General features: G+C 53.1%; 2 protein-coding genes across 3 annotated transcripts; both read right to left on the bottom strand.

The window, feature by feature from the left end:
* Positions 1-26: 26 nt before the first annotated feature.
* BAX (BCL2 associated X, apoptosis regulator) lies at positions 27-3,797 on the bottom strand. 2 transcript variants are annotated; one of them, XM_006905049.3, is made up of 6 exons: positions 3,678-3,797; positions 3,059-3,110; positions 2,820-2,969; positions 2,337-2,472; positions 697-801; positions 27-299 (listed from the first exon to the last, which is right to left on the bottom strand). In XM_006905049.3, the coding sequence occupies exons 1-6, from the start codon at positions 3,709-3,711 to the stop codon at positions 192-194; spliced, it is 585 nt and encodes a 194-aa protein (XP_006905111.1). In that variant the 5' UTR covers positions 3,712-3,797; the 3' UTR covers positions 27-191. The 2 variants fall into 2 exon arrangements, with proteins under 2 accessions (XP_006905111.1, XP_015448117.1); XM_015592631.1 differs by lacking the exon at positions 3,059-3,110 and having other exon boundaries at positions 3,678-3,776.
* A 5,600-nt stretch (positions 3,798-9,397) lies between these two features.
* Positions 9,398-16,613, bottom strand: DHDH (dihydrodiol dehydrogenase). Its single transcript, XM_006905050.3, has 7 exons — positions 16,447-16,613; positions 15,942-16,053; positions 15,132-15,295; positions 12,773-13,025; positions 10,692-10,816; positions 9,777-9,930; positions 9,398-9,547 (listed from the first exon to the last, which is right to left on the bottom strand). The coding sequence occupies exons 1-7, from the start codon at positions 16,534-16,536 to the stop codon at positions 9,438-9,440; spliced, it is 1,008 nt and encodes a 335-aa protein (XP_006905112.1). The 5' UTR covers positions 16,537-16,613; the 3' UTR covers positions 9,398-9,437.
* Positions 16,614-17,391: the final 778 nt, after the last annotated feature.

Raw genomic sequence — 17,391 nt, forward strand, 5'->3', positions numbered from 1 at the left:
GAGGGCCCAGTGACTCAGACACTGAAGTGTGGCCCCCAAAGAGGTTTATTACCCCCTCCAGACCACTCCTCCCCATCCCGCCCCCAATAATTACAAAAGTAAGAAAAATGCCCCTGGTCCCCCGATCCCCACCCCGCCCAGAAAAATTCCATAATTTATGCAGAAAACATAGTCCAAGGCAGCTGGTGGCCTCAGCCCATCTTCTTCCAGATAACGGTTAGTGAGGCAGTGAGCATTCCGGTCACGAGAATGGTCACTGTCTGCCACGTGGGTGTCCCAAAGTAGGAGAGAAGGCCGTCCTGGGGACAGGGACACCAGTCACTTCAGCAATTCGGCCATGGGCCAGGACATCAAGGATCAGGGAGAGGTCAGAGGGCATGAATAGGGGCAAAGATCTAAGACTAGTGGGTTCTGCAGAGTTAGGGTGAAAGGGTTATTATCAAAGAACTTGATTCTAGAGGAAGGTACCAAGGAGGTACTAGTCAGGTCAAGGGTCACTGGGAGGTCAGGGGTCACCGGGAGGTCGGGTCACAGAGGTCAGCAGGGACCAGATGAATCGGGTTGATCAGACATGTAAGGAAACACATTACAGACTACATCTGAAGATCCAAAAACGGGGATCCATGGCACCACTGTGGGGGGCTCAGGAAGACCCAAGGGTCCCAGAGAAGTGGGGGAAGGAGTTAGGGGCCTCACCCAACCACCCTGGTCCTGGATCCAGCCCAGCAGCCGCTCTCGAAGGAAGTCCAGTGTCCAGCCCATGATGGTTCTTATCAGCTGGGGCACTTTGGTGCACAGGGCCTGCGGGGAGTCAGGTAGGCCTTAGGGACTAAGCCTTGTCCCCACTGCCTTGGAAGAGTGGCCCCAAGCCTCCTTTCTCTTTGCCTCCCGTCCTGCCCACCCCCCTGCGGTCTCTTTTCCACTCACAGTCAGAATGAGCTTCATATACTGTAAACTGGATCTTGTTCACAAACTGCCCTGCTCACAAACTTTCCATGGCTCCCCAGTACCCTTGGGATAAAGACCAAAAGGCGTAACTTGGCCCACGAGGCCTTGCGCGCAGGCTCGGACTCAACAGCAATCCAATTTATGGCTCTTCTGTGCCTCAGTGACCTTCTTTCTTATCTTCATTCTCACCGAACCCTCCCCTGCCCTTTGCACATGCCAGATTCTTCTGCCTAAACGGGACTCAACCCATTGAATTTTTCATCCCTCAAAACTCAGGTCTAATGCCACTTCCCCGGAGGGGACTCTCTGACCTTCAGACCAGGTAAGACCCGACACCCCCATAACCATGACTTGCTCTCCAACTCTTTGGGCTTCCCCTTCCCACTCTGTCTAGCTGCTTCTCTCCCGTTGTCCCCAGCTCCACACGCGCCCCACCATCGCCCTGACTGCTGTCCCCCTCACCTGCGACATTCAACCCCCATTCGGTCCGTCTTGTGACTACATCAAGAAGTCTACTTCTTCCCAACCTGATGACTGAGTCCCGGTCGGTCATCGTTTGCAGGGACTGTTCCAGGTGCCCCCCTTTTTGCCCTTGTGCCCCATAATCTCTTTTTCTACCCACAATGGCCAGAACAACTCGTTGGGCTTCCCTTCCCCCGATATTTTATCATGAGAATCTTCAGAGAGAAAAGTTAAAAAGACTTCACAGTGAATAGCCATATATACCTGCAACCTAGATTCTGCAATTAACATTTTGCCATACTTCACAATAATCTTTTAAATTTATAAATCAGGTCACCTCAATCTTCTGTTTAAAACCAGTCACTGTCACCTCAGAGTAAAGCTAAAGTCGCTACAGTGGGCCTCCTCCAATGTATCCTCATCTCCCACCCATCGCCGTCCCAACCACAAGGATCTCATTGCCCTCAACATACTTCGCTTGATCCTACCTCAGGGCCTTTGCACTTGCTGTACCCTTTCCCAGATCTCTTTCCCCGCAGTCCTTACGTGTTACTGTATCTTTCTTGTCTTTCCAACTTTTGGCTTTAATGTCACCTCCTCTTAGAAGTCTTTCCCGATTACTTTGCAGTCACATGACTCTAGCTTATTCCCCTAAGCATCTGTCATTTGATGTGGGCTCCACAAGAGCAGGGGACCTAGCCTGCTTGGTTCAGTGCTGCGTCCTGGGTGCTGAGTACAGACCAGGCACGTAGTAGGCCCAATAAATGTTTGTTGGATGAATAAATGAATAAAGGAGCCGACAGCCGGCCCGTCGCTGCCTGTCTCCGTCCTCTCCAGGCCGCTACGGGGGGTTGACCTCACGACTCCCAGGTCCCCGTCGCCCTGAGGGCAGCCGCCCCGGGGCTCACCGCCATGCAGCCGCCCACCTTGAGCACCAGTTTGCTGGCAAAGTAGAACAAGGCGACAACCCGGCCCCAGTTGAAGTTGCCATCGGAAAACATCTCGGACGCTACTCGGAAAAAGACCTCGCGGGGGGAATCTGTGTCCACAGCTGCAATCATCCTGCGGGAAGGCGGAGGGACAGTGCTGGCAGGGTGTGGAGACTGGCATCCGCCCCATACCAAGGACAAGGAAACAGGCCCGAGCCACACTGGAATGACGAGCACGAAGCCATGGGGGCGGGGGGAAGGGACAAGATGGACGTTTAGGAAAGTGGAGAAAATGACGTCCCCAAGGAGGGTGTCAAGATCTGGGAGTGGCGAGGCCCTGGACCCCTGGGACTGAGAGAAATGGGGGCTGTGGGGCTGCACTCCATGCTTCTAGGGGAAGACGGGGTTGGGAGCCGAGACTTCTGGGTTCTGAGGGCGAAGGGGACCCGTGGCTGGACTCCTGGGTCCCGGGAACCACACCTCTGCAGCTCCATGTTACTGTCCAGTTCATCTCCGATGCGCTTGAGGCACTCGCTCAGCTTCTTGGTGGATGCATCCTGCGGCCCCCTGGGCTCCAGGGCCAGCTCAGGTGTCTCTCCCCCCATTCGCCCCGCTCGATCCTGGATGAAACTAGAGCGGGAATGGAAGGGTGGGGTGCAGGATCAGAATGAGGCGTCACTCCTCAAATCCGCTCTGCAATAATCAGACCTCAAACTCACCCCTGAAGTAAAAGGGCCCCTGTCTTCATGATCTGCTCAGAGCTGGTGGGCCCTAGAGGAGAAAGGAGGGAAGAGGTGCCTGGCTCTTGGGTCCTAGGGGATCTGGGGGAACTGCGGTGGTCCGTGATCCCTGAGGGAGGACAATGCTAGAGGGCCCTGGATTTCTGGGTCCCTGGTAGATCAAGTGACGGGAGGCCCCGGCAACTGAGTCGCCGATGGAGGAAGAGGCAGGGAGCCTAGGCCTGTACCACACATTCTTCCGGGAAAGCGGGCTGAGGGAACACTTAAAGCATCCTGGCCGGAGGGGGCCGAGGGGAGACCGTCCCTCCCACCAGGAAGTGGTGCCGGCAACAAGCCCGGGCTTGCCCGGGGGCTTGGATTCTGGGGTCCGCAGCTTCTCTGGGGTCCCAGAGCGCCGGGCAGGAAGGGATCGCGGCGCGGAGGCCAGAGAGCCGGGGAGCCTCGGGGAAGGAGGGGGCTGGAGGCTGGCAGCGCCCGACCCGGGAGTTTTCTGCCCCGGAGTGCTTGGAGATCGCGCCGCCCCAGCCCGGCGGGCGGGATCGCGGGGCCGGCCGGCGAGGGGCTCGTCCTCCTCCCGCCCGTCTGCCTCCCGCCTCACCCCCGTCTCTGGGTTGCTCCCCGGACCCGTCCATCACCGACGCTCCCGCCGCCGCCTCTCGCCGGGTCTGCCCGGGCGGCTGCAGCACGCCCCCGGTCACGTGAGCGTCCCGCTGAGCGTGCGTCATCTCACGTGACCGCCCCGCAAAATGGCCGCCGCGGGCCGCTGCCCCGCACGGCCACGGTCGCCGAGATGTGACCGTCCGATCAGCACTTCCCGTCAGGAACGGGTCGTGGCGCCGTTCCCCCGGCCGCCCATTCATTCGCAGCTGCGACTTTCATTCCTTCGTTCTTGCCGTATTTTTGGAAGTGTCGGGTGGGACTTCTCCCAGGACAGAAGGAACATCTAGTGCACATCGGAGAGGGACAGCAGAGGCCCCCAAATAGCAGTCATCGACGCAGGACGCTTCAGATGACTAAATCCCATGAGCGTTTATGGGTGTTCGTGTGAGAATAAAAGGAATCGGAATTTCAAAAATTGGCGAAACTAATCTATGGCGATAGATTGGCAGGGTATGGACAGGGCGAGGCCCCAAGGGAAGCTCCCAGGGTGCCTGGAATGTGCTATATATTGATTGATCTGGGTGGTGATGACTTGGCTAGACATATATTTAAAAAATTTACTGACCTGACATGGAAGACGTGCGCTTTACTGTATGGAAATGAAGGCGTGCACTTTACTGTATGGAAATCTTTTTTTAAAAAAATGAGAAGAAAAAATAACTCGTATTAGAAAAATAGGCTGGAGTCAGATGAAGGAGAGAAGGAATCTATGTCCCAAGGGAGGCTGGGAGCCGTGGCAATTGAAGATGATAGGAGTTCCAGGCCATCGGCCTAACGTCGCCAGGAACACAGTCTGCAAAAGTCAAGTTTATTGATCCACTGCAATGATGGAGCCCACACAACGGAGAAACCATGGAGCATCTTGACAAACAAGGAAAAGATAGTTGAGTTACTGTAGAATTTGGAGGAAGGGTGGAGTTTAGGTGACAACTGCATGATAGGCTCAAAGCAAAGCAGGGGCGACATCGGATGTGGACTGCGAAGAAGAACCAGGGTCCTATGTCCCTGGAAACTACAAGCTAAATGTGGATGTGGAGTGTTGGGTCCAAAGCCTTTGAAGCTGTACCGGGGACTGGAAATCAGGGTCGCTAATGTGTATCAAATGACTTCGATTCTACAGCAAGAGTGGACTGTTTTATGGCGACAGTGAATTTCCAACACTTTACAGTTTTAGAGAACGATGTTTCTCTGTGCGTAAGAAAGCGTGTCCTTGGGAGACATGGTGTTTCCTGCTAATTTTGAAGCAGGCTTTATCTGCGGCTGTTATTCAGGCCCAGTGAATGAGCTCTCCTTCTACCTCAGTTACAGAGACGGAAGGAAGGGTTTTTAATGGGACCACAGACCTCAAAAGGGTACAGCCGTTGAGTAGAGGGGAGAAGACTTTAAATTCCAAAGACGAAATTGTTTGCAATAATAAAGATGCTATATTGGAACTGTGAAGCCTACGTCTATCATGGGCCTCAGTGATTCTCACCTCCAGGTGTTCCTGCCTCTCCCACACTGAATAGGACTGACCAATAGGGTATTGCAGAAACAATGTAACTGCCAAAGTTAGGTCATAAAAGTCACCATAGCTTCTGCTTTGCTCTCTCTTCATTCGCTTGCTTTAGAGAAAGCAGCTGCCACGTTGTGAGGACACTCAAGCAGTCCTCCTCCGGAGAAACGCATGTGTGTGGAACCAAGCCCTCCAGCCACATGAGTGAGCCACTTTGGATGCATATGCTCCAGCCCCTTCAAGCCTTCTGATGACAGCTGTTCCCACCAGCATCCTGACAGCAAGCTCATGAGGGAGACTAAGCCAGAACCATCCATCTAAGCCACTCATGGGTTTCTGACCCTCAGAAATTGTGCGAGATAATAAACGTTTATTATTGTTTTAAGCTGCTAAATTTGGGGGCAATTTGTTACACAGCAATAGATAACTAATACACCTAGGATAGACAAGTGAGTCTTTCTCCATCCGCTTTTCTGGTATAATGGGGTAAAGGAAACTTTAGTCTCTAAAATCACACCATCTAGCCTATTGCCTGTCTCAGCTCACATGATGTTGGATAAAGACCTTTATTAAGGGTAGACTGCTAATGTCCAAGCCTTGTTTCTAGTGGTGTATCAAATATGAAGAAAAATAGACCAGTAAGTCTCTTTTTTACAACTTAGCAATTGGGGAGCACCTAGGATAATTAAGGCCTGTATACAGATGAGAAAATCAGAGCCCAGAGAGGGAGATGGGCTTGCCTAAGTGGTAAAGTTCTTACAGGTGCTCTCAGCTCTCCGGCTTGACAGCTATGGCGTTTGGACGTGGCTTTGTTACTCTGCCCCACTTACAAGCCTCAGCCTCCTGTCCCTCCCCTGCAGCCCATGCCCTACATGGATCCTTGTAGCGGACCCTTGCCTTCCCCCACTCACAGCTCTCCCATGGCCTGCTGGTCACAATAAATCTCTCTTACATTCTCTTACACATAATTATTAGTAGAAGCTGCTGCTTATTGTATATTTAAAGAGAAGAGAAATAAGACAGTATTTTGATTTTTGTAACAAAGAAAATTACAGTTTACAGATATTTTACAGTTAGAGATGTCTCTTGCCAGTTATGTTATATGTGGAATCTGGGCGTGGCTTAGCTGGGTCCTCTGCTCCACACGCACTCGCAAGGCTATAAAAAAGCTGTGTTGGCTGGGGTCATGGTCTCATGTGAGGGCTCGACTGGGGAAGGATGCAGTTCCGGGCACACTTATGTGGTTGGGATGATCAGTTCCTTAGGAGATGTTGCAATGAGAGCCTCAGTCAGTTCTTTGCTGGCTGCTGGCCACAGAACGGCCTCAGTCCTTTGCCATGAGATCTCTTCACAGGGCAGCTCACAAGATGGCAGCTGGCTTCATCAAAGTGAGCATGCAGGACTGAAGTCACGGTCAATTACAACCTAGTCTGCAAAGGGACATACCATAACTTCTGCTATTAGCGGCAAGTCACTAGATCCAGCACACTCACAGGAGAGGAGGTCACACAAGGATGTGACTATCAAGAGGTGAAGGTCATTGAGGGCCTCTTAGAAAGTGATGACTGTGCCAGGAAAGGAAGAACACTTTGCACACCGGAGAAGGGCAGCAAAGCCTAGGAATAACGTGCAGTCGGTGCTGAGTTCCTCAGTGGCAGAGGGCCCCGATGGCCGAACTCGGAACGTTTCTGGGGTGGAAAACAATGGGTGGGATTTGGGGGTTCTAGTTCTGCTTAGACATCTTAAAAACGAATCCATCTTTCACACTGTAAAGGTCACGCCAGTTTTACTGGAAAGCTATTGCCATGTAAGAAATCAGCCCGGAGCTTAATGGCTTAAAACAACAATCATTTTATTATCTTTCACAGGCCTATGGGTAACGACATTGCGACAGATTTAGCTGGGGTTTGACCGGGATCTGATGGGACACTTCTTTTTTTGGAGCCTCATGGCTTTCCATGTGGTTCTTTCTGGGAGGTTAGCCTGGGCTTCTTCACAAGCTCGGTGGCTTCAGGTCAGTGAAAATCCTCACATGATGGCTGAAGATTTCAAGATTATTTCATCTAACGAGAAAGCGCACTGTCTTCCCCGACCTGGCCTCAGAAGTCTTGCGGCATCGCTTCTGCCATGTTCCAAGGGCAACAAATGAGTCATGAGCCCATTCACTTTCTAGGGCTCCGCTTCTTAATGGGGGCAGTGAGCGGGGACAGGAGCTATCTTTGGAAAGTATAAGGTGGCACACCAATTCGGCCGCTTTAGCAAAGGCTAATATAACGGTGGCTTAAACAACTAAGAAGTTTATTTCCCTCTGACGTAACAGTTCGAGACTATGAAATCCCAAGTGCTATTAAAGACGAGTAAAGTAACACAGCGTCGGGACTGCAGTGATTAATTTTATGGGTCCAGATATCTGGTCTAACACTATTCTGGATATTTCTGCGAGGGTATTTTGGGACCAGATTAACATTTAAATCGGCAGACTGAGAAAAGCAGATTGCTCTCCCAAATGTGGGTGGGTCTCATCCAATCAGTTGAAGGCCTGCCTTTCCTCCAAGTAAGAATTCTTTCTGCCCGACGGTCTTAGAACTAGGACATCACATTCTTCCTTTCTTCCTGGTTCTTCCTGGGTCCCTAGCTGCCAGGCTTCATCCAAGAACCACGCCATTAGCTCTCCTGGGACTCGGGCCTTCGGACTTGGGCTATGACTACACATTGTCTCTCTTGGGTCTCCAGTTTGCCAATGCACCCTGCAGATGCTGAGGCTCACCCACCTCCATATTCGCTGTGTGGCTGCGCCATCCACAACACATGGCTTCCATCACATAGTGTCACATGGTCAGGCCAGTGCACGACACCACACCTTCACTCCAGTAGCGGGGAGACATTGAAAGAGATGCCATTCTCCTTGCCTTTTAAGGGCATAACTCAGATGCCGCACATCCCATTGGCCAAAAGCTATTCACATGGCAAGAAACTAGGTGCAAGGAAGCCTGGGAGATGTAGTCTTTAGCTGTGCAGCCAAGTGTCCAGTGAAGCTTCCCTATTTATTACAGGGGGATGATTAATAACGGGACTTCTAGCCATCTCTGCCATACAATTAAAAGGTTGAAACCAAGCAAGCAGAGGGCTGAAACCAATGTAGTGATAGCTGAGTGAAGTGTAATGGGACACAGAATAGAATATATCTATCTTCATCTTCTGGAACCTGGTAGAATTGAACTTCCTGGACTGTCTACGGTTAGTTGAGGTCATATGACTCATTTCAGACGAAAGATTAGAAGAGGTTATGTATATCGTTTCTGTGTCCGAGCATTGAAGTATTGGCACGAGAACTTCCAGGGCATTCTTTGGGGTTTTTTTTTTTTTTTTTTTTTTTTTTTGGCAACAGTGACCAGCAAGATTCCAGATTGTGTTGGCTCTGTCAGCCCAGGTCCCAGACACATACAGACCTTAGAACCCTCAGCCAATACATAACATGAGAAAAAACCCTTGGTATGCTAAGCTGAGATTTGGGGGTTGTTTCTTACTGGAATATAACCTAACCTATACTCAATACTAGAAAATATATGTTAGATCTTCCCTAGAGCACCAAATTCAGGCACCTACAAATAGCACCCCCTCCGAGTGCTTGTAATTTGGGTGGGAATGACCTCATCCCTGCTACACGGAGGGGCTTATGACCCAGGCTTAGCCAATGAGGCCATTGGAACTCGTGAAGGCAGATACCACTTTTCTGTCGACATCATGGAGGCCTGGAGCTTCTACGAGCCAGTATGGGAAAGGCCTGGCCTCAAAGCGAAGGGTCATCGGTTGTTCATTGAGAACCTACTGTGTGCCAGGGGCTGTTCATATACCATCCCGCAGAATCCTCGCCAGAGGGTGGTCAGTACTAGATCTCCCCTTTACTAAGGAGGAGACAAAGGCAGAGGGAGGCTGGGGGAGATGCAGTTAGGGTCGCTTCCTACTCACGTGCTATTCCTTGCCCAAGGTCACACGGGGGAACTATGGTTCTGCCCACAGGTGTCTGCTCCGGGAGCTCGTGGGAAATGTGTTCCTGACCCTGTCTTCCTTCCCCTCCCCGCCTCCCGTCACCAGATTTATTCTCCAGCGCCCCCTTTGATGCTGGGCTCTCTCCAGCTCCCACCAAACCAGCAGCGCCACAATCTCTGTGGAAACCATGTTTTTATTTATTCGGGGCGTACATCAGCATTTGTCTTGGGGGAAAGTAACTCCAATGGCCTTCCTCACCTCCTCGAGGATGTCAGCCAGGAGCTCGCTTTCCGCCAGGGGAATCACAGGACTTTCCTTCAGGCCTGGGGGAGAGGACAGTGTGGACTCCTTGTCCTGACACCCAAGAGACCGAAAGAACTACAATTCCCAGAATCCCATGAGGCATATGCATTCAGGCAAATGGTGTCCTGGGGGCACCGGAGAGATGGAGTCTCCAACAGCTGCTTAAGTGGCTGATGGTGGAAAGGCTCCCGTGTGCCTCACCAGGCTTGCCCTGCCACCCCTCCGCCCCGCTGTCTTCCACATCCTTACCCTTTCGCAGGCACTCGCGGACATGCTTGGCCTCGTAACTCATGCCTGCTCCGTTTATAAAATTGAACTCCTGGCTTGGGGCCGGGGGCAGCGGGAACTCCTTATGCTCCCCCTTCACCACCAGCTCTGTCGGGCACCAGCAGGGGCTGAGGATCTGGGGGGAGATAAGAGGTGGCCCTACTGCCTGTGATGCTCAGGGGCCTCCCTCAGTCACCTGCTGGCTCAGGGCTGGCTCCCCTGCGTCCTCAGGGAGGGTTGGACACCCCCTCCATCGCTGGCTGCTGGGCTTTCTTCAGCACAGTTGTCACACTAGAAGCCTGTCTGTTCGTCTCGCCAGGGGCAGATCCCTCTCTGAGTGGATGCGTTATCTTCGCATCTGTGTGAATCCCCTCTTCAAGGAGACTTGGACGATTTGGCACCTTCTTCCACTTGGAGACTTTTGCTTTCAGCCCCAGATCCCTGAGGAGCCTAAACTATTCCCATACCCAAGTCTAGGCCAACATGGAAATACAGAGATGCAGCTGGGGCAAGGTTCAAATTCTTTGAAGAATAAGATTTCTTTCGAGCAACATGGCCCCGGGAAGCCCACTGAAGCTGCTCTTAGTGATGTCCACATCATCTCTTGGAAGCCATCGCAAAGGTCTCCACTGCCCTCTAAGCGGGACTGATAAAAACGGTTTCTCCTTAGGCTTAAGAATATTAGACAGAGCAATAGGCTCAGCCTCAGGAAGGAGCCCGCTGGTCCAAACCCCATCCCACGACCTGGAGCTTAAGGATGGATCCCTTAGCAACTGTGTGGGAAAAGGCTGCTTCAGCCCACCTCCAGCTCCAAAGCCACAGCTGGCCCACTCCTCCTGCTAAGGGCCACAGTTGCCAACACCTGGGCCCACCCCAGCTCGGCCGGTGGCGCCTCACCTGGGCCGTGCCCTTGGTACCGCTCACGGAGGCCGTGTTGCAGAGCTCGGCAGAGATGCTGCAGGTGAAGGTGCCATGGACCCCTCCTGGGTACTGGAGGAGCACGGTGACCGTGTCATCCACACCTGGGGGGAGGCACGGGACAAGGGCGAGCCTGGCCACAGATCCTACCTGTGGAACCTTGGGCGAGAGGTCTTGTCTCTGAAGCAGCAATGAAAAAGAATGAAGCACCGATCCACGCTACCGCATGGACGAACCCTGACAACACTTATGCTAACTGAGACAAGCCAGACACAAAAGGCCACATATCGCAGCCTTCCGTTTGGATGAAATATCGCATATTTGGCAAATCCATAGTGCCAGAAAAGTACATGAGTGGTTGCTCAGGGCTCGGGGGTTTGGGAGAATGGGGTGTGTGTGTGTGTGTGCGCGTGTGTGTGTGTGTGTGTGTGTGTGTGTTTTAAGTAATGAAAGTATTCTAAAATTCTTTGAGGTGATAGATGCACTACTCTTTGAATACACGAAAGCCACGGAATTGTACACTTTAAATGAATAAATTGTAAGGCATGTGAATTCTATTTCAGTAAGCCGTCATCGACATAAATAAGCTAATAAGTGCTAAAAAAAAAAAAAATCAAAGAGACTTCACCTCCCTGAGGTTTGGCTTCCTTCTCTGTAAATACTTGTCGTATAGGCGTGTGAGAACCAGTTTCCTCATCTCAAACACGGGGATGGTAATAGAACCTGCCTCATCGGGTTGTTCTAAGTATTACATTAAATGATATGAAATGCACGAAGCACTTAGGAGTGTATTTAGATCACACCGAGTGACAGAGGAACATTAATTAAAAATGAAACGTCGCATGTAAAATACTAGCCTGGTTCTGTCATGCAGTGGATGGAAGAACCTACCGATAGAGTTCTCTCTGGTTTCGGATAAGCCCGATTTCTTGTTCTGGACCAGCTGCGTGAGGCTGGACCAGTCTCTCCTGTCTACAGCTCAGTTTTCTCGTCCGTAAAATGGGGACAATCATAATCTACCTCGGGGAGATCTCACCTGTCATAACCCTAATCACAGGAAGCCCTTCACAAGTGGCATCTATTGTCAGAGATACTTCTCAGTGTACAGATGGCCAGATATCAGGCTGACACAGTGTTTCTAAAGTGTGACCTTCACTCCAGGTATTCTTCTCCTGGTTAATCATTGCCTTCCGTGGTCCTGTTGGTAAACTCGCTGATTTCTCAGAGTGTCCCTTTACCACATGACTTAGTAGCTCCTTCCATCCAGAGGTACAGTCTGTTTGGCCACCTCTGAAATCTGAGCTGGCTCTGAGCCATGCGACAGGAGCAAACACATGGCGTTCCTGCACCCAGAACTCTGAACCCAAGCTGTGAATGAGTCTGAGCTGGCCAGCTGCAGAGGCCGTATGCAGGAGAACCTCGCAAGCCGACAGCCAGCACTCATAAGACGAAAGCGAGGCAGAGCCAGCTGACGGCTGCTGCGGGAGTAAGGCCAGCAGAAGAACCAGCCGAGCCTGAGCTGGCCAGCTGCAGAGGCCGAATGCAGGAGAACCTCGCAAGGCTCAGCCGACAGCCAGCACCCATAAGACGAAAGCGAGGCAGAGCCAGCTGACGGCCGCTGCGGGAGTAAGGCCAGCAGAAGAACCAGCCGAGCGGAGCCCTGCCCAAACTGCCGACGCACATCATCGCCGGGGTCACTAAATTCCGGGGTAGTCTGTTATGCAGCAGAGGCTCACCGAGACAACTTCAAAAAATAAGAATCGCTGATATTTATTAACTCCTTAACTTGCCTCGATGGTGACTTCATTAACTCCTTCTGATCTTTCATTAGGAACTAAGGCTCAGAGAGCTTGAGTCCCTTGGCTCAGATCCCACAGCAAAGTCGCAGGACACAGCCTGTCCACACTCTCAACTCGGATCCCCTTTTATTTCCTGCAGGAGCTTCCTCCAGCCGTCTAACCTGACATTCATGGGTGAGGAGGAGACTTAGTCCCAGCTCAGGACACCCCGTGAGACAGGATTATTCTTATCACCGTCACGGAGTCAAGAACAGACCGTACCTGTCTCGTGACGCCTTCCCACAGCTGAAATCTTCTCTGGCTTCTGCCCTCCGAAGACCATGGAGATGAACTGGACGCAGTAGATGCCAAGGTCCAACAAGCCACCGCCAGCCTGTGCCCAGTCCACGACCCGCGGCACGCCCCTGAGGTCTTTCCCAAATTCTGCCCGAGCCACGCGGAGGTCCCCCAGCGTTCCCTGGGCCAGAGTAGACCTCAGAGCTTCTACGGCGGGAAAGAAGCGGGTCCAGATGGCCTGCAGGCCACAGAGAGAAGTGAGGTGCAGGAAAGGAAGGAAAGGGGTCAGGACCCAGGAGTTAACCACCCAGTTCTTCCCTCTCTGGGGCCCAAACTCGAGAGGGTACCTGTTGCTCCCTGGTCTTCAAATGAGAACCCTCCCCCTTCTTTCCACAGCCCCTCAGTCCCCAAGTTATGTTTTGATCCTGACTCTCTCTCTCTGCCCTCTCCCCTCGTCTCCAGATCCACGTCCCCAGCTCCAGCCTCGTCCTTTCTCATCTGCACCATGACCCCAGCCTCTCAAAGTTATGGGTTGAATTGTGTCCCCACCAAATTCCTGTTGAAGTTTGAACACCCGCAGTACCCCCCGATGTGTGTGTCTCTGGAGATGGGTTTTTAAAGAGGTAATTAAGTTCAAATGAGGGCGTTAGGGTGAGCCCTCCTCGTCCAGTAGGATTAGTGTCCTTATGGAAGAGGAAATGACACACGCATGCACAGAGGGGAGACCACACGGAGGCGAAGGGGGAAGACGGCCACGTGCAAGCCCCGGAGAGAAGCCTCGGGAGAAAGCAATGCTCCTGACGCCTGGACCTCAAACTTCCAGCCTCCAGAAGTGGGGGATGATCAATCGCTAGTGGTGAAACCATCCAGTCTGTGCCGGCCTTTGCTGTGGCAGACCTGGCACACTAGTACGCCCCGCCTCTGCCCTCCAGTCCACTCCCAGCACGGCCCCAGAGAGCTCGTCGCTCCTCCTAGAGGTCACCCAGTCACCCCCTGCCCAGTTCCCCTGCGTGCCTTACATCATCTCCCGTTTCTCGGCTATGTATTACGGACAAGACGCCCTGGGCCAGCTTTGCATAATAAAGCCTCCCGACACTGCTCCCAGGTAGCCATCATTACGTCCATTTCATAGATGAGAAAACTGAGGCTCAGTTGAGTCAATTTCCTTGCTCAGGGTCACAGAGCTAGAAACTAGAGAACTAGAGTCTAGAGTACTCTGACTTGAAAGCCACAAATCTCGACCTGTCCAGGATCAAGTGCATACTAAATACATGAAATCTGCCCATTCTGATGGAAGTCAACCCTGCTTTCTCTTTCTGGCCTGCTTACCTGTGCAATTGACTTTTCCTTTAAGGCTCTGGTCAGTCCCTACCTGCAGGAAACCTCCCTGAGCATCCCTCAGACCGGGCCGGGGCTGCTGCGCTGTCATCTGCCCATTGCTATGAGCACGGCAGACCTTCTCTTTGAAAACGGAGCCTGTGTCTTATACATGACGACTCCCCTGTTCAAGGGTTGGATCGGGCACGTGTTAGGTGCCGATAAAAATGAGGAAGTGATAAACTCACAGGATGTTAGCAGGGGCAAGGTACGGTGAGGACCAGAAGTCACTGAGTAACCATAATCAATTTTGATAATCTGTTTCTTAGGCGTGTAGAACTTTGCAGATAGGAAGGCGCAGCCATATTGGGCACACGATAGCTAGGTAGGACCCAGGGAAGTAAGAGGCAGCTATCACTACTACTGGAAGAACCTAGAGCAAAGCATTTAAGAACCAGAATACTCCTTAAAAGAGAAATAGCTTCTAGGGGGACCACTGAGTGGCCCTCTTAACTGCGGCCGCCATCCACTGCCCTCTGGTGGCCGTTCTAATTACTGGCAATCTGCAAGACGTCGAAGGCCCCTCTGGCTAGCAATGTGTCTGTTAAGTGCAAAAACAAAGGCCGTTGGACGCTGAGCGTTGGTAGGGGGTTCCTTGGTCCTTCCGACTTCTGTTCCCCGGACATCCACCCCAACCGAGCCCATTGCCATTCGGTGCCACTTTCACTGCTGGCATCTTTTTCTGAAAGGCCGACTGACAAAGGGTCCTTCAGCGGACACGTTTGCTAAGGGCCAGAAGCAGCGGCTCCCACCTGTGAGCGACCTTGCCAGCAGAGTCCCTGGCATAGCTCAGCTACATCCTGGCCGACGCGCCCACCCCAGGTCATCTCATGCCCATCCTGACTCTTGGAAACACCACCCCCGCCCCTCGCAACCCGTGTTCCTCCAAAGAATGCCCGCGGGCCACCACGTTTCGGAATGGCGAGAAGCGCTCCGCTGGACGTCGCAAGGGTCCCCGCGGCCTCACCTCCATGAGGAAGAGGCCTCGGGACCGGGCCTCCGCCACCATTTCGCGCACTTCCGCGGCGTTCACGCCCATGGGCTTCTCGCACAGGACGGCCTTGCCCGCTGCCAGGCACAGCAGCACCGCGACCTTGTGCTGAGGGTGCTGGGTGCCAATGTAAGCCACCTCTGGGTTGGGAGGAGAGAGGTCAACAGATCAGAAGCCCCGCTCGGCCCAGACCTCCGGCCCCGCCTGCAGCCTCCGAGGAACCCGCGTCGCCCCGAGCAGGGACCAGGTCCCAGCGCAGCGCGGAACCCTCGGCTAGCCATTCTCTACCACCGCTGTTTTCTCAGATCATTTCCGGCCCCCCAAACGTACCGCAGTCAATCGTTTCATCCTCACATCAACAACAAGAGGGAGATACTATCATTTTGCACGTTTTACAGATAAGGAAACTGACAAGGGCCAAGCAGACGAGGGCAAGGCCAATCCCGGTGGCCTGACCCCACAGCCAGGCTCTTGTCCGACTACACTGCCCTGCCTCTCCATCCAGGCCACTCCGGGACACAGAAGCCACTGGCCACGGGACACACCGAAAGCCTGAAGCGGCTCCCTGAGAAATTCGAGCCCCGCTTTCGCCGTGAGGCCCGGCTCCTGCACGCAGTTTCATACTAGACAGCTCATCTCAGACCAAACCCGTTCCTCTCGCTCCGCCTCCCAGCCCGAGGTCCCTCCGCAATTCCAAAGTGACCGGCCCGTCCCGCGGAGCTTTGCATCTCGGACGGAGCACCTGGAAGCAGCGCCCCGGTGGCCCCTGCGGCCCTCGTCACTCACCCACGTTAGGGTCCTTGGCCAACTCCTCATAGGACCCGTAAGCCTTGGGGATGTCGTGTTTTCGTGCAAACTCCTTCGCCCGGCTCAAGTCTCGGGCCGCTACAGCCACCACCTGGAGGGGCGTCGGGTAGGCGTGGAAGACAGACGGATCGGAGGGAGGTGATAGAAAAGGCGCTGGCTTAAGCATAAATGACATTCCCCAAGACCGGGGATGAGGTGACGGGGGCCGGGCAGTTGGGTCTAGGGACAGAGATCTGGGGCAAGCGTTTATGGAATTCCCTAGTGTCTCAATTTCTGATCGCAGCCGCTCAGATCAGGACGCTCCCAAACCTCACAGTGCTAGTGTTCACACCACAGAAGCGGAGCAAGGAGTGCATCAAAAATGAGAGGTCGTTTCAATGCCTGGGGGACTCGGAAGGCCGGAATCCTGGCTCCCTCCTCCCTCAGACCCGGGAGTCCCGGCCCCCCAGCCTGCTCTTCTCCAGGACTCGAAGGGAAGACGCACCTGGTGTTCGGAGCGAGGCAGCATCCGCAGCACGGTCGTGAAGTCGCCGGAGATTTGGCCAGCTGACACAATACCCCAGCGAAGCGCCATCGCCGAAACGCCGAGATCCAGAGTCCGCTACTTTCTCCTGCGGAGATAATTTCTGAGACTTTGCCCGACAGGGGGCGTGGCCCAGCCGCCTTCACGTTGCCTCGACGCCGCTTCTCATTGGTCAGCGGGACGTCATTTACTTCTAGCGTTCCCATTGGACGAACGTACTGTTGGCTCCGCCCTATGGGGGGTGGGACCGGAGAGAGACCCCTTTCGCCGCCTAGGGACTCTTAGAACCACGTGACGCAAGGGGAAGGGCTTTCCTTTTTTTTTGTCAACGTTGATAGGGCCCGCTTCATTTTCTCCTTCTTCCCACTTCTGCTCAAAAAATCGCGCGCTCTGAGGAATTGTTCAGAAAGAGGATAGCAAAGTAAAGAAAAGAATTACTAATATGAATATTAATAGAGCCTCCCAGCTCCACGCTTTACTTTCCTCATCCGCAGTTTCTCACGATGGACCTGTGCACTAGCTTCCTGTTGCCCCCATTGACAAACAGACCGAGAGAACCTCGGTCATATTCGCTTTCACAGCCAGCATATAAACGCCTGCAAACTGCCTGCCTCCAGAGAGCACAGTTTGAGAAACCAGGCCATACTGCTTCGGAAGACCTCTGAAGCCAGGCTGGGGTGTTGCAAACCCCTCCTTGCCAATTCCTGGTTGGATCGCTTGGCACAAGGGGTTTACCTCTCTGAGCCTCACCTGTCTATTCTGGAAAACGGAGGTCACAATGGCACCTACCCATAGCGAGTTAAGAGGATTAACTGAGCTCTAGAGTCTAGTATGTCAAATATAACAAGCGATTATTCTCTGAGTCAGTTGGCAACGTTCTGGCCATCTTCGCCCACAGCAAACTTG

The sequence above is a fragment of the Pteropus alecto genome, unplaced genomic scaffold, assembly GCF_000325575.1.
Source record: "Pteropus alecto unplaced genomic scaffold, ASM32557v1 scaffold41, whole genome shotgun sequence".
In the NCBI taxonomy this organism is placed as follows: domain Eukaryota; kingdom Metazoa; phylum Chordata; class Mammalia; order Chiroptera; family Pteropodidae; genus Pteropus; species Pteropus alecto.

Bases quoted from the DNA above. Each gene is read 5' to 3' on its own strand.
- DHDH (XM_006905050.3), bottom strand. From the start codon at position 16,536: ATGGCGCTTCGCTGGGGTATTGTGTCAGCTGGCCAAATCTCCGGCGAC. The intron at 15,296-15,941 runs GTGAGTGACGAG...CTCCCAACCCAG, and splicing joins GGCCAAGGACCCTAACGTGG to AGGTGGCTTACATTGGCACC. The intron at 13,026-15,131 runs GTGAGGCCGCGG...TGTGGCCTGCAG, and splicing joins GAGGCCTCTTCCTCATGGAG to GCCATCTGGACCCGCTTCTT.
- BAX (XM_006905049.3), bottom strand. From the start codon at position 3,711: ATGGACGGGTCCGGGGAGCAACCCAGAGACGGGG. The intron at 2,970-3,058 runs GTGAGTTTGAGG...TTCCCGCTCTAG, and splicing joins GGGGCCCTTTTACTTCAGGG to TTTCATCCAGGATCGAGCGG. The intron at 2,473-2,819 runs GTGTGGTTCCCG...GCCTTCCCGCAG, and splicing joins AGTAACATGGAGCTGCAGAG to GATGATTGCAGCTGTGGACA.